Source organism: Vicia villosa, linkage group LG2 (assembly GCF_029867415.1).
Source record: "Vicia villosa cultivar HV-30 ecotype Madison, WI linkage group LG2, Vvil1.0, whole genome shotgun sequence".
In the NCBI taxonomy this organism is placed as follows: domain Eukaryota; kingdom Viridiplantae; phylum Streptophyta; class Magnoliopsida; order Fabales; family Fabaceae; genus Vicia; species Vicia villosa.
This window is the reverse complement of record NC_081181.1, coordinates 227,340,796-227,357,803: the sequence shown is the minus strand read 5'-3', so window position 1 is coordinate 227,357,803 and position 17,008 is coordinate 227,340,796. Positions and strand designations below refer to the sequence as shown.

General features: G+C 35.2%; 1 protein-coding gene across 1 annotated transcript; it reads left to right on the top strand.

Annotated features, from left to right (window-relative positions):
- The first annotated feature begins 1,021 nt into the window (after positions 1-1,021).
- Positions 1,022-6,228, top strand: LOC131651515 (WAT1-related protein At1g25270-like). The gene is made up of 5 exons (XM_058921175.1): positions 1,022-1,344; positions 1,576-1,816; positions 1,920-2,081; positions 2,382-2,533; positions 6,000-6,228. The coding sequence occupies exons 1-5, from the start codon at positions 1,022-1,024 to the stop codon at positions 6,226-6,228; spliced, it is 1,107 nt and encodes a 368-aa protein (XP_058777158.1).
- Positions 6,229-17,008: the final 10,780 nt, after the last annotated feature.

Below are 17,008 nucleotides of genomic sequence, written 5' to 3'. Positions count from 1 at the left end.
CTTTTACTCTCCTCTATTGTGACCAATGGCTTTCTCCTTTGATATAGGTGATGTGTGTTTAGCCAATAAGAGATTTTAAAATGTGCTTGCTGAGTCACTCATGGTCACGATAGATCGCGACAAATGATATAAAAATGGGCTTAGATTATAACATAACTGTCCACAATCTCTGAAGTAAGAGAAGTACAAGATCTATAAGGGTGAAGTGGTTTAAGAAAACATAGTGATACACAGTCCCTCATGGATGAAGTTCTTAACAAAAAATATGATAGTCCATATTAATATACCTTATCAATTCCAGACCATATATTTTCTATATAGCGTATACCCTCAAATAGTGTATATACAACCCACTTTTCCCACTTTATTAGGATGCAACATGTATGATTTTAAATTGCGATTGTGATCATTGTAGTTGTTGTGATTCGCATTGCCATCGTTACGACGCTAATTTTAATTGGAAGGTGTTTCAAATACACCATTAACAAATTGTTGTTAGTATTTTTCATTACATAAGAAGTAAATAGAGTTTTGTGATTCTAAAATTTTGAATTTTGATGAAAACTTGAAGAAATATGAAAAAAGTCTGATGTGGTTTCTAATGACGATCAGACTGGTTATTTTAATTCACACCGTAATTACGACCGATGTAGTTGCGGAGGCTACCACATTAGCAATACTACCGCCGCAATTACAAATGCAGACTGTAATTTATGCAATTACAGATGCAGACTGTAATTTATGTTTGCTTAAGTATCTCAAATTTGTTCTAGCAAAAGGCCCCATTTTCTCTAGTACTATCTTAAAGGTTCGTGGATTTGTTGATTCAAATTAGGATATATGTCTTGATACAAAGAAATTTGTTGTTGATTGTTGGGGGAAAGAGAGAGAGATTAATTGGTTGATTGATTGATTCATGCATAATCAATAAGAATCATTATTCATTCATTTTTTCCCTGAGAATGAAAAAGTCAAGTTCATTCAGATCTTCATCTCAACAATTTGCATAATGTTTGCAATTATGAATTTCTTGCATCAATGTCAAAATACCGGCTCCGGTGAGGAATCTTTATCTCATCTTTTCTTTTCGTGTAACGTCACCATTTGCATATGGAGAAGGGTGTTTATGTGGCTTGAATTATCCGGATTTTTGTCCTTTGAAGAGTTTGGGGATTTCTTCTATAATTTCCGGAAAATTCCTTGCATTGTTAAGCGTACGATTGTGGGTACCGTTTGGCTTGCTACGGTGTGGTCGATTTGGCTTAAGCGGAATGCGGTGATCTTTGAGAATGAAGTTTTTAGCTTTACCGAATGTATGTCGGATATAGTTTTGAGCTCTTGGAGGTGGTTATGTGCTTTCCATAAGAGAGTTAATCTTTGTAATTTTTATCTTTGGAACACTCTACCTCTTCTTTGTTTTGAAAGGTAGTAGTTCTTTTTCTTGTATCGGTTCGGAGCATCCCTTTTGCTCCCGTTTAATTCCATTACCTATTTAAAAAAAAAAAAAATGTGCATTAGTTGCATCACACAATGATTAATTTTTTGTATTAATTAATTAATGGTTTTAATTCTCAGTTTGGAAAGGTTGAACATTGGAACATTAATAGGGAAGGCCAAGGTGGTTGGCACAATAATGGGAATTAGTGGAGCCATGGTTCTCACATTCTATAAGAGTGTTGAAATTCACCTATGGTCTACACATGTGAATTTGTTGAAACATCATCCACAATCACAAAATGTTTCTTCTAATAATATATGGGGTTCATCTCTTGCATTGGGAACTTGTTTATCATATTCAATATGGTTGATAATTCAGGTCACTCCTAATTCATGTTATCTAAACATTTGATCTAATTAACTTCATAGACACTTCTAATCATATTTTTATAAAATGTTTGATATTGATTTATTTATTATAGGCTAGGATGAGTGAGAAGTTTCCTTGGCATTATACAAGTACAGCATTGATGTCTGTAATGGCTTCCATTCAATCAATTATATTTGCTTTATGTATGGAAAGAGGTGATTGGAATCAATGGAAGCTTGGTTGGGATATCAAACTTTTCACTGCACTTTTTGCGGTACCATTGTTTTTTTTTATATTATTATGTGCCTTAATTTGAATATAAGTTTGCATAGTTAACAAGTTTATAGGTAAACATATGATAAATTTTCAATCTATTCATTTAAATTGATAGAGATTTCAAAATGATACTTAAAATTGAAAAGTTTGTGATTAGATTAATCTCTTTAGGATAATTTTTTAAACTTATTTGTTAAAAATTATTTTAAATTTTTGTTAATTTTAGAGATCAAACTATCAACCCTGCATTTTCAAGCACTAAAATTGTTATTGGCTAATGAATATTTGGTATTTACAGGGTGTTGTGGTCTCGGGAATAAATTGGATTCTGATTTCATGGTGTGTGCGTATAAAAGGTCCACTTTATGCTTCTGTTTTCAACCCCCTCTTTCTTGTTCTGGTGGCCATTGGAGGATCTCTCCTATTAGATGAAAAACTTTATTTGGGAAGGTTCAAACATTTAACTCATCTTATTATTAATTTGTTATGTCTTTTTATTATTATTGATGAAAATGTAATTGATCATCTGTTAGGATTATTGTGTTGTAAGTTAGTTACTTGCAGCGTAGGTTAGTTACTTACAGCACAAGTTAATTAGACAATTGTTATATTTTAATGTCAGATAACTTAGTTAGTTAGACATTAAATATTTGAGATAGTGAATTAGTATCAAAGAGTACTAGTTTGAGCAAGCTTTCTTCAATGATGAATGGAATCACAACCTAAAATTAATTCACAACAAACCTACCAGTTTGTAAAGGAGAACTCTATGGTAGATGGTGTATGCAAATGAAAACCATATTCAGGCTTTAAGGTGTTCTTGAGATAGTGAATGATGGTGTACCTGGATTGGAAGTCAATCCAACTAACATGTAGAGAGCAACTCATCATGAGTTTAGCAAGAAGGATATGAAATGTCTCTTCTTGATCTATCACTGTGTGGATTTGAACATATTTGAGACGATTATAGAAGAAGAAACAATTAAGGGTGCATATAGGATACACTCAAGAAATTTTATGATGGCGATGAAAAACTAATGAAGGTTAAATTGTAGGCATTGAGAAAGAAATATAAGAATAAGCAAAAACAAATAATGGTGTGTTTGTTGCATATTTCTTATAAAGATTTGTGTTTTGGACTAATCAAATAAAATCGTGTGGTGAAAAGATCACTGAGCTACAAAAGATTAAGAAAGTTTTGAGAGCCTTTACTTCTAAATTTGATCATATTTTTCGTGCCTACTGAAGAGTCCAATAACCTCTCTGAGATGAAACTTGAAGAGTTACAAGCCTTATTAGAAGCTAATGAGATGATATTGAAGAAGAGAAATTCAGAGAAAGCAACATAACAAGCAGTTCAAGCAAAGTTCTTCAAAAAGATGAAGGTTGATGTATCAAAGGTTAGTAAAGCAAAATAAAAGTGGAAAAAGAAGAAATGTAATGATGAAGGATTTGGAAAGAACTCAAAGAAGGGTGAGTCAAGCAAAATTGGCACTTCCAATAACAAGAAGGTCAAGAAGAATGTTAATATGAAAGATGTTAAATTTTATTGCTGTTAAAATTTTGGTCACTATGTAAGAGATTGTTACTTTAACAAATACTTTAGTTCAAGTGATAAAGAAGAAGAACAATTTTTACATGCATGCAACGATAACTCTGATGGAGTTATGCTTATGCCTAATACATGTTTGGCATAAGAGAAGAGCAATGTATGATATCTTGACACAAGTCATGACAACCATATGAGTGGAAATAAGGATTGGTTCATCAGTCTAAATAAATTAGTGAGAAAATTTATTTGATTTGTTGATAATATCAAAGTCACATTTGAGGGAATGGGGAACATTCTTGTGAAGATGAAAGATGGAAAAGAAGAAATAATCAGCGATGTGATATATGTTTCTTTTATAGAAAGAAACCTGACTAGTTGGGTTAGTTGCTTAAGAAAAACTACACCATAAAGTTGGATAATAATTAGTTAAAGGTATTTGATGCAAATGCAAAGCTAATTTTGAAAGCACCTATGTCAAGTAACTGGACTTTCAAAATCATGATCATTATGCTTGACCATCAATGTCTTGCTTCAACAGTTATCAATTACCAAAGTTGGATATACCATCAAAGGTATGGCCATTTAAATTTCAAAAGTCGAAGCATGATGCATACGAAGGGAATGGTGTATGGTCTTCCTCAAATTAAAGTGCCAAATAAATTGTATAAAAAATGTTGTGTAGCCAAGAAGAGAAGGAATTAGTTCACCAATGACTTGCATATGAAGTTAAAGCAAAATATGGAGATTGTCCATTCATATCTATATGGACTATTTGAAGTGACATCACTGAGAGGTAATTGCTACTTTTAACCTTCATAAATGAATTCACTAGATATATATGGATTTACTTGATGGAAAGAAAAGGTGAAGTATTCAATAAGTTGAAGAGATTTAAGTTGTTAGTTGATAAAAAAAACAAGTAGAATGTAGTATAAGAGATTAAGAAATGACGGTGGGGGTAAATACACTTCTAATGAGTTTGCACAATTTTGTGAGAAAGAATGTGTTAAGAATGAAGGTATAGCCCATTATGCACTTTAGCCATTAATTATATTCATAAAGTGTATGCATCAGTTGCAAGGCTTGCAACCATCAGAATAATGGTTGCAATTACATCATACAAAGGATGGAAAATACAACAACTATGTGTAAAGTCTCCCTTTATTAATGTACCACTAGAATAAGTAGTGTCCCTTTCTTAATGAATTTGTCTTAATTCTTGGGAATGAAACTTCTGATTACAAGAAATGAAGTTTTCTAGCATCAAAAGAAATATGTAGAAGACATTGTAAAGAGATTTAAAATAATCAATTGCAATCCTACAAACACGCATATGGGGACATATAAAGAGTTGAGCAAATATACAAATGATGATCTTGTAGATGCAACCTTATACAAGCAAATCTTTAGTTCATTCAAACATTTGTGCAACACAAGGCTAGACATATGTCAGAGTGTTGTCTTGCTAAATAGGTTCATGGAAAAGCCTAAACATGTCACCTACTAGAAGCTAAAAGGGTATTAAGGTACATCAATATTAAAATTGATATTTGTGTACTTATGCCAAACCAGAAGAACACTAGCAATAAAGCAATGGAATATGGTTATGACTCATACCGAGGAGGAGATCAAGATGATGGGAAAAGTATTGCATGATATCTAATCATGATTGGAGAAGATCTAATCTCACGGTGTTCAAGTAAGCATTAAAAGTGGATATATCGTCCTATAAAGTTAAGTATGGAGAAACCTCATATGCAGACTGCTAAGCACTATAAAAACGAAAGGTTAGAGAAAATTTGAAGATCACGCTTCCTATTGATAACATGTATGAAATTTGTTTAGCTAATCATCTCATGAGTCACGGTAGAAGCAAACATATTTACAAAAAATATAAATTCTTGAGAGATTAAGTGAACAAAGATAAGTTGGAGATTGAATATTGCAAGTCAGAATTACAACTTACAAATATACTCATTAAACCTTTGAAGAAAGCAAGGTATGATTGCTTGAGGAGCTTATCTAAATGAGGGAGATAGAAAATATGAATTAGGAGGTGTGACGAAAATGGAATTCATCATTTGTTAGGATTACTTAGGTTAAAAGTTAGTTACTTGCAACATAAGTTAGTTATGAATTTCTTATATTCCGAGTTAGTTAGGCCTTAAAGCTTTGATTAATATATAACTTGCATAACCTATCCATGTAACTAATTCAATTGATTTCAATAAAAACACAACACTTCTTCAATTCAAAAGGCTTACACTTCTCTCATTCATTAAGTTTTATTGTTTTATTCATTTATCTTCAATATATTCCAACAATTATTACTGTTAACTACACAAAATTTCTTCTATATTACAGTGTAATAGGATCATTGATAATTGTGATTGGGTTATACATTGTCTTGTGGGGTAAAAGTAAAGAACTGAAGAAAGTTATTGAGCAAAATCAAGTAAAAGAATCAGTCGAGATTCAACCAATGGAGATAATTACTGCAAAGCTTGAAGATGCTACAAATGTTGAGACAGGTAACAATGACATTAAGTCAAGTGGCGTCAAGGAAATAACCATTAAAAATTATGACGCTTGATGTTTCTTGATAAAATTGTTTTTTCATACTAAGTCCCTTGTTTGGAATATTCACTTTTGAACTTTTTATTATTATAGAATTTATAAACTCTTTATTTTTGTCCAATAATATTATTCTAGACCAAAATTCTCTCTTTATTTAAGTTATTTAACTATAAAATTACCTAAAATGTGTCGATATTGTAACTCTTTTATAGAAATCATTTCATGCCCAACACACTTGATTCAAAATTTCATGTCAATTTCGTAGTTTTTAATTTATATATGAAATCATGAGTTCACTAAATAAGTAGAAGAAAACTTAAAAAAAAATGCACCAAAACAAAATTAATATTTTAATATTTTTTATTTATGAATTGATTTGATTGGCTCATGAATACCTAATTAGCATGAAGAAGAATTAATTCAATAATAGAATAAAAATAACTAAATTATTTTGGTTGAAAGGTTATTTTTCATATGTAATGGTCTCTTATCTTGTTTGGCCCATATATGGAGTTATAAATATATCTGATTGATGTAATATTTAATGTGTTGGAAATATTAGAGTTAGATTAAATTATTATTTTGGAGTCAAAATTAAATTAATATTCTTTAATGATGGAAAATAAAAACAGTGGATGGTAAAATTAACATGAGACGAAAAAATCATGGGATTTATTGTCGCCTATCAAAGAGGCACTTAAGAGAATATTCAACACACTTTAAATATCAATATTCACCTATTAAGCGAGTAATGCATTTATATTCATTTTGATCCCTCACAAAAATTATATAACTTAAATTAGTTCTTCACAATAAAATAGATCTAATTTAATATGTTATAAATTTAACCGAACTATATTAATTCTTCTGTTAATATATTAATTTTTTTAATATCTTTTTAAACCGGTTTTTCATAATTTTAAACCGTGACTGAACTGTCACGTTGGATTTTATTTATTTTTCATTTTTTAAATACTAAAATAATTTTTATTTTTAATTTCATTTTTAAACAATTATAAATTAACAATATAAAAAAACCAAAATTGTTTCTTATAAGAAGTTGAACTTAGGCTCTTTAAACCACATCTTACATATTTACCACTAGACCAATATACATTCATGATAAATAATTCCGTTGGTTTCTAGTAATTTTAAACAATTCTGAATATAAAATACAAAATATAAAATTTGTACCAATAGGGTCTCGAACCCAAGTCCCTTCCGATTAAATGACAGTCAATTTAATGCAATAGAAATTGATTTGTCTATTTGTAAATGATAGTCACTTTACTAACAATAGAAATTGATTTGTTTAGTTGTTATTGATAATCACTTTACTAACCGTAAAAATTGATTTGTATAGTTGTAAATGATAATCACTTTATTGACAATAGAAATTGATTTGTCTAATGATAAATGATAGTTACTTTACTAACAATAGAAATTGATTCATTTAGTTGTAAATGATAATCACTTTATTAACAATAGAAATTGATTTGTCTAGTTGTAAATGATAGTCATTTTACTAACAATAGAAATTGATTTGTCTAGTTGTAAATGATAGCCACTTTATTAACAATAGAAATTGATTTGTCTTGTTGTAAATAATATTCACTTTACTAACCATAGAAATTAATTTTTCTAGTTGTAAATGAGAGTCACTTTATTAACCATAGAAATTGATTTGTCTAGTTGTAAAGTGAATATCATTTAACCTCATAAGTAAAAATTTATGTATTTGTTAATATTAATAGAAATTATGAGAATTAGTTGTCATGAATCTACATTGGCTTAATGGTAAAGATACGAAAATGTCTTTTAAAGATTCCAAGTTTGATTCCTTATAAGAAACAATTTTGGCTTTTTTGATATTATTAATTCATAATTATTTAAAAATGAAATTAAAAATAAAAAATCAATTTAGTATTAAAAAATAAAAAATCCAACATGGCAGTTCAGTCACGGTTTAAAAGTATTAAAAAATGGTTTAAAAGTAGAAAAAAACCGGTTTAAAAAAATAATAGCAGAAACACTAATATGATCCGGTTAAACTTTATAAGGGATTAAGTCAGGTTTATTTTTTTATGAGGGACTAATTTAGCTTATGTAATGTTTGTGATGGACTAAAATGAGTCTTCACTCTTCTTTATTTTGTAACTTGTTATATAATAATTCAGCCACCACGATTATAGTCGAATTAATTTTCTTTTTTGTCTATCCATTTTAATATACATTAATACGGGGAAATAATGAAAAAGAGAGATTTAGAATTAGAAAACTTTTAGAGTGTATTATTTTTCTTCTCTGAATCATATTTTTAACTTATCAGCTTGTCGTGGCGCTAAATTGTGACATATTGACCAGAACTTACATAGTTGGTTATGATGTCTCTATGACTTATCAACTTAAAATTAAAATCAATTATGGCATTGATCAGTGCATTTTAATGCACGTTCTTCCATGTTTGTGCTCAAGCATTTCTTCGGTTTGTTTTATTTATTTTTATGTTTTAGTATTTTTTATATTTTATTTTATTTTTGCACTTATTTGTTTTTCGTATTAATTTTTCAGCATTAACAGTCTGCACGGAAACGATCATATCTGGAGTTCCAAGAGTCCGATTGAGGCGTTCTAATAATCAACGGAAAGCTAAGAAAAAGAGCTACAATTCTTATGTTGGAGTCGAAGTCAGAATCAGACTGTAGAAGGGCCAGAATATTCGTTGAAGTTGCAGCACTAGTTTTAGTTAAGTTTCGGGTCAATTAGTAATGGGCCTGGGTTTTGTTTTTTGACCCAGTTCGGTTGTGAAACGGGTTGTGCTTTTGTCCCTTAGGTTAGGCAGCCACGAAAATACTGTTCATCATCTTCCATTCACGATTTTGAAAGCTTTGACGAATTTCTATGGAGAACTAACCAAATCCTGTCGAATTGCTGAATTCAGGTTCCGACCTTGAGATTATTTTAATGTTAATCTAGTATTTATTCCTTTCAATTTTGTTTTATGTTCTTGAATGCTTAATTCAAATTGCATAGAGTATTTTGATTCAATTCGATTGATTTTATGACCCTAACAAATAAACACGTTACCGTTTGCTTAATTCGTTACCGTGTATGATTTATCACGTTTGCTTAATTCGTGATGCAAAACTCCGTTTGCTTAATTCGGATATTAGGATTATACATCGTACAATACTCTTCGCGCTTGTCACTGAGTTTGTAGTCGAATAGGAATAGATTACCCGCTTAGGAGATTAATATTGCTTAATCGATGATAGATAGGAACCGAATCAGTAATTCGACTTTTCAACTTATTTGATAATCACTTTTTCATAATCATTTTTTTTGTTTAATCGAAACCAAACCAACCCCCCCCCCCCAAATTCGACTTACATTCGGTTAATAAGAATAGGAATCCTTGAGAGACGATACACGAGTTACCGTTACCGTCGTACTACAGTTTTTTAAAATTAACTCGTTTTTGACCCGCGAGCGACAGCGGATCAAATTGGCGCCATTGCCGGGGATTCTTGTTATTATTAATCGTTTTTAGAGTCTTAGGTGTAGTGTTTGTGCGTTTTGGCCATAGGTTCCTCGCGGTTTCGGCCATAACGACTCTAGAGTCAAAAAAATCGGTTTTTGGGAAAATTTCACTGTTTCGAAAATCTGTCCCGACAGTTAGGTGTGAAAAAATTCCCCGATCAAAAGTCACCTACTACAAAGTAGTTATGTGACAAATTTTTCAAATCGCGAAAAAAGCCTTTTTACTATTTTTAATGATTTATTTTATGTTTTCATAGAGTCGAAAAATTCCGAAAAAAATATCAAAATTTTATTTTTACGTCATTAGATTATTTTCGGTGTCAGTTTATTTTTTTGAATTGTTTTTAATCGATTTGCTTCATTGTGTTGTTTTAGGGACATAGTTGGCATTTTCACGATTGTTGCTGCATTGCTGTGCACTAGTCCTGGCTACTAGGTCTTCCTGTCCTGAACTTGTTGCTTTTGATCCTGAAGTAGAGAGAACCTTGCACACACTTCGTAGAGCAGGCCAGGATAGCAATAGTTCACCTTCACCGACCATAGCTGAGTCTGATTCTGAGTCTGACTATTTGCATAATTTGTTTGATTCTGATTCTGAATTTGCTTTTGAAATGGCTGAAAATAGAACTCTAAGGCAACTTGCAACCCCTGATGTTAATTATAATGGCTTGTGTATTGAATATGATGCTGTTGATGTTCCTTTTGAATTAAAATCGGGCTTAATACACTTGTTGCCAAAGTTTAATGGTCTTGCAGGTGAGGATCCACAAAAACATTTGAAGGAATTCCAGGTGGTGTGTTCTACACCATTGAAGCCTGAAGGGATCACTGAAGATCATATCAAACTTCGTGCTTTTCCTTTTTCTTTGCAGGGTGCAGCGAAGGACTGGATATATAATCTCGAACCGAATTCAATCACAAGCTGGAATGCTCTGAAGAGAGTGTTCTTGGAGCGATATTTTCCTGCATCTAGAGCTGCTTCAATCCGAAAAGAGATTTGTGGTATTAGACAAGATAACGAGTCATTGGCTGAGTACTGGGATAGGTTCAAGAAGTTGGTTTCAAGCTGCCCTCAACATCAGATTACCGAACAACTTCTCATTCAGTACTTTTATGAGGGGTTATTACCTATGGATAGAAACATTCTTGATGCTGCTAGTGGTGGAGCACTTGTTGACAAAACTCCAGCTGCTGCCAGGGCCCTCATTGAAAACATGTCCTTAAATTGCCAGCAGTTCACCACTCGAACCAATTCTGTCCAAACCAAGGGTGTACATCAAATTCAAGGTTCCTCGAACAGAGCTTTAGAAACCAGACTTGATGAGCTGACCGCTTTAGTCAAACAACTTGCAGTAGCAAAACCTTAAACAACAACTGTATGTGGCATTTGTACAGCTCATGATCATCCCACTTATACTTGTCCTCTTCTGAAAGATGATACTGTTACCGAGCTGCCTCAAGCTTATGCAGCCAACCTTTACAACCAGAACAGGTACAACAACACCCCTGACTTGTCCACCAACAAATATCACCCCAATTGGAGGAATCATCCCAACCTTCGATATGGAAACAGCAGCCCTCGCAACAACAGCTCACTGTTCCATTACCCCAGCCACATCACACCCCTCCAGCTACTACTTCCGGGCCATCCTTGGAAGATCTTGTTAAGCAAATGGCCGTGAACAACCTTCAGTTTCAACAAAGAATCGACACTAGCATTCAGACCTTGACCACACAGATGGGACAACTTGCTACTCAAATAAATAATATGCAAGCTCAAGGTTCGAACCAACTTCCAGCACAAACTATTGTCAATCCGAATGGTAATGCTAATGTAAGCGCTATTTCTTTGAGATCCGGAAAGGTTACAGAACCATCCCCTGAAAAAAATAAAAAAATCATTGAGGTAACTTCTGAACTTTCTTCTTCTGAACCTCCTCCGGCTGAGCTTTCTTCTCCTTCTTCTGTTGTGGTCGGAACTGAAAAAAATAAAGAAAAGGAGTATGTGCCACTAGTTCCTTTCCCACATAGAGTTCTGAAAAATAAAAGAATTGAGGAAGGAGACAAAGAAAAAGAAATTTTGGATATGTTCAGGAAAGTAGCGGTAAACATTCCGCTTCTTGATGTGATTAAGCAAGTTCCAAGGTATGCAAAGTTTCTGAAGGATCTGTGTACAAACAAGAGAAAAGTAAAAGGAAGTGACAGAGTCTGTAACGCCCCAGACTACTTTCGGGATAATCGACTGACCCCACAAACCAACACGGGTCTTTTCAGCATGCTTTGACCTCACTCGCATGCTTTCCGGGAAACTTCCCAGAAGGTCACCCATCCCAATACTACTCCAAGTCAAGCACGCTTAACTGTGAAGTTCTTATTGAACGGGCTCCCGAAAGAAGATGCATCTTGTTGGTATGGGTAGTACCCATCAATCCTTATAAGCTTTCCTTTAACCATGCAGTCCCATACCTGCACGGCTTTAGGATCCCTCTCATTCTGATGTGGCGACCACCCTAGCCCCAATTGGCCCCAGGTGTTCCACGCGGTGCAACCACCGCTCGCCTTCTTCGGCCTCGGGTGTTACATGCCCACCAGCTTCCGCATGGTTCGTCCTCGAACCACATCGTACTGGGAGAGGTCTGGCTCTGATACCATTTGTAACGCCCCAGACTACTTTCGGGATAATCGACTGACCCCACAAACCAACACGGGTCTTTTCAGCATGCTTTGACCTCACTCGCATGCTTTCCGGGAAACTTCCCAGAAGGTCACCCATCCCAATACTACTCCAAGTCAAGCACGCTTAACTATGAAGTTCTTATTGAACGGGCTCCCGAAAGAAGATGCATCTTGTTGGTATGGGTAGTACCCATCAATCCTTATAAGCTTTCCTTTAACCATGCAGTCCCATACCTGCACGGCTTTAGGATCCCTCTCATTCTGATGTGGCGACCACCCTAGCCCCAATTGGCCCCAGGTGTTCCACGCGGTGCAACCACCGCTCGCCTTCTTCGGCCTCGGGTGTTACAGAGTCAACTTGGGAAGAAACATCTCTGCTTTCATTCAGCCCGAACAAAGTGTTTCGGCCATCTCTCAGGTCTTGCCACAAAAGTGCAAGGACCCGGGAACTTTTACTATTCCTTGTACCATCGGGGATAAGAAATTTGATAATTGTTTGCTTGATTTAGGAGCGGGCATTAATGTTATGCCTACTTCTATTTATAATAACCTTTGCCTTGGTCCCATGCAGCATACAGGTTTAATCATTCAACTGGCGAACAGGAGCAATGCACGTCCCACCGGCATAGTGGAAGACGTCCTCGTTCAAGTTAACAATTTAATTTTTCCTGCAAATTTTTACATCCTGGACATGGAAGGAGAAACTAAGTCAAGCAAAGCTCCCATCATCTTAGGCAGACCGTTCATGAAAACGGCGAAGACCAAAGTTGATGTTGATGATGGAACCATGTCCATGGAATTTGGTGACATCGTCGCAAAATTTAATATCTTCGATGCCATGAAACACCCTGTGGAGGGGAGGAGCATTCGGTTTTTAATATTGAGTTGATTTCTGAATTAGTTGATGAGAGTTGTTCTGAATTATTTGCACTTGATTTTCCATCTCTCTCTGATTTTGATGATAATTATTCATGTCCTGATTGCACTGACACTAACGTTTGTGTCCTTTGTGCTGAGATTGATGCTTCCTTGCAGCCTGATACATTTTCTACAGGTGAAGTTGTTACCGATGAGGCTGTTTTTGCCGTCGATGCTCTTGACATCCCGGCTTCCCCAAGCCTTCCATCCATCGAGCAGCCCCCGTCCTTAGAGCTAAAAGAGCTCCCTGGGAACCTGAAATATGCTTACTTGGAGCATAATGAAAAACTTCTTGTTATTATCTCTTCTAACCTTGATTTCAATCAAGAAGACAGACTTTTGCAGGTATTGAAGAGGCACAAGAAAGCAATCGGGTGGACATTAGCCGACCTTCCAGGTATTAGTCCTTCGATGTGCATGCACAGGATTTTACTTGAGGATGGAGCGAAAACAGTAAGGCAGCCCCAAAGGAGGCTTAACCCTTTGATTCTTGATGTTGTAAAGAAAGAGGTAACCAAACTCTTGCAAGCAGATATCATTTATCCTATCTCTGACAGTAAGTGGGTAAGTCCAGTGCATGTTGTACCTAAGAAATCTGGACTCACAGTGGTAAAAAATGAAAAGAATGAACTTGTTCCCACTAGAGTCCAGAACAGGTGGAGAGTTTGTATTGATTACAGGAGACTGAACCAGGCTACTAGAAAGGATCACTTTCCTTTGCCGTTCATTGACCAGATGCTTGAACGACTAGCTAGTAAATCACATTATTGTTTTCTTGATGGTTTTTCAGGTTACTTTCAGATTCATATTGCACCTGAAGATCAAGAAAAGACCACTTTCACGTGCCCATTCGGTACATTTGCTTACAGGAAGATGCCTTTTGGCATTTGCAATGCTCCTGGCACTTTCCAACGATGCATGATGAGTATTTTCTCTGATTTTATTGAAAATTGCATGGAAGTGTTTATGGATGACTTTACTGTCTATGGTTCTTCTTTTGATGCATGCTTGAACAGTTTAAGCTTGATTTTAGAAAGATGCATCGAGACTAACCTTGTGTTGAATTATGAAAAGTGTCATTTTATGGTTGAGCAGGGAATTCTTCTTGGTCACATTATTTCTGAAAAAGGAATTTCTGTTGACCCTGCTAAGATTGATGTGATTTCTACACTGCCTTACCCTTCTTGCATTCGCGAGATTCGTTCTTTTCTTGGTCATGCAGGTTTTTACAGGCGATTCATCAAGGATTTCAGCAAGATAGCTCTTCCGCTGTCGAACTTGTTGAAGAATGACGTCACTTTCGAGTTTGATGACAAATGCAAACAAGCGTTTGACTTCTTGAAGAAAGCATTGACTTCCGCTCCCATCGTTCAGCCCCCTGACTGGACACTTCCTTTTGAGCTTATGTGTGATGCTTCGAATTATGTTGTTGGGGTTGTCCTTGCACAAAGGGTTGACAAGGCTGCCCATGTTATTTACTATGCTTCTAGGACTTTAGATTCTGCACAGTCAAATTACACTACCACTGAAAAAGAACTGCTAGCTATTGTTTTTGCTCTTGAGAAATTCAGATCTTATTTGCTAGGTTCCAAGGTTGTTGTTTTTACTGACCATGCAGCTTTAAAGTACTTGCTGAAGAAGCCGGATGCAAAACCGAGATTGATTCGGTGGATGTTGCTGCTCCAAGAGTTTAATGTTGAGATTAAAGATAAAAGTGGAGCTGAGAACTTAGTGGCTGACCACTTGAGCAGGATAGATAGAGATGAAGATCCTTTTCCTATTAAGGATGACTTTCCTGATGAGCAGCTGTTTCTTTTGCATGGGATTACACCTTGGTTTGCTGACATTGTTAATTTTCTTGTTGCTGGTGTTTTTCCTACAGGTGCATCTAGATCACAGGTTCACAAGCTCAAGAGTGATGCCAAATATTATGTTTGGGATGATCCATATATATATGGAAGTTTGGTAGTGATCAGGTAATCAGGAGATGTGTCCCCGACAATGAGATTGAATCTATTTTGAAATTTTCTCATGAGAGACTGCGAGAAAAGTCCTTGATTCAGGCTTCTATTGGCCAACTATTTTTAAGGATGCTTTTGAGACTTACCGCACTTGTAAAGAGTGCCAGATAGCAGGTACAAACATCACTCTCAAGAGTGAAATGCCTCAACAACCTATGCTTTTCTGTGAGGTATTTGATGTATGGGGAATTGATTTCATGGGTCCTTTTCCTGTATCATTTGGTTTCCTTTACATTTTACTTGCTGTTGATTATGTTTCAAAGTGGGTGGAAGCTATCCCCACTAGGACTAATGATTCTCGAGTTGTTACAGATTTCGTCAGGTCTAATATCTTTTGCAGGTTTGGAATACCGCGAGCTATCATAAGTGACCAAGGCACTCATTTCTGTAACCGTACCATGGAAGCTTTGCTTCGAAAGTATGAAGTTGTGCACAGAGTCTCTACTGCATATCACCCACAGACTAATGGGCAAGCTGAGATCTCAAATAGGGAGATCAAACAGGTTTTAGAGAAAATGGTGCAACCAAACAGGAAAGACTGGAGTCGTCGTCTAGAAGACGCACTTTGGGCTCAAAGGACAGCTTTCAAGACAGCCATTGGGATGTCTCCTTATCGACTTGTTTTTGGTAAGGCATGTCATCTTCCTGTTGAGATAGAACACCGTGCTTTTTGGGCGGTGAAAAGTTGTAATTTGGAGATGCAACAAGCAGGTATTGAAAGAAAACTCCAATTACAACACTTGGAAGAGCTTAGATTAGAGGCTTATGAGAGCTCTAGGATTTATAAAGAGAAAACTAAGCACTTCCATGATAAAATGATTTCTAGGAAAGAATTTTCTGTGAGCCAACAGGTTTTATTGTTTAACTCCCGCCTTAAGCTTATGGCTGGGAAACTTCGATCCAAATGGATTGGCCCCTTTGTTGTTACTGATGTTTTGCCTTATGGTGCAGTAGAAATAAAAAGTGCAGGTACTGACAAAGTCTTCAAGGTTAACGGGCAGCGGCTGAAGTTATTCCATGAAAGTCCGGTGCCTGAAGATGTCAGCATAGAGGAGCTTTCTTTGGAAGCACCTGACTACACTGCAACTTGATCAGGGAGTCTTTCTTTCCTTCTCTCTACTTTATTAGTAACGTCCTTTCATTGAGGGCAATGCTTAGTTCAAGTGTGGGGGAGGGAATCGTGTGTTTTATTTGTTTTTGTTAGTATTTTGTTTAATTTCAATCAATAAAAAAATGCATCTTCTTGAAAGTTTTGGGCTACAGACTGATTTGAGTCGAGTTTGTGGAGACTTGGGAAAAATTCACAAGATCGGTATCGTTCTAACACCGTAAGTCTCCTGCATATGGAAATTGATTTGAATTTGTTATTATGTTTTAGCCTTAATTTCTCATTCTTTGACAGCTCTTGAGTAGTTTATTTCAGCAGTCGGTACCATCTCTCACACACTTTACGCAGGGAAACCGATGAATATAAGTGAATGTTCCAAAAAGAAAAAAAGAAGAGAAAAGAGAAAGAGAATACACCTTCTAAGTTTGGTGACCCTCACCCGGTCACTTAACCCAACGGCTGTGTAATCTTCAAAAAAAAGTTTTCAAAACTCTTTGTTAGTTGGTTCAGCGGTTTCTGGTGCTGAACTTGGT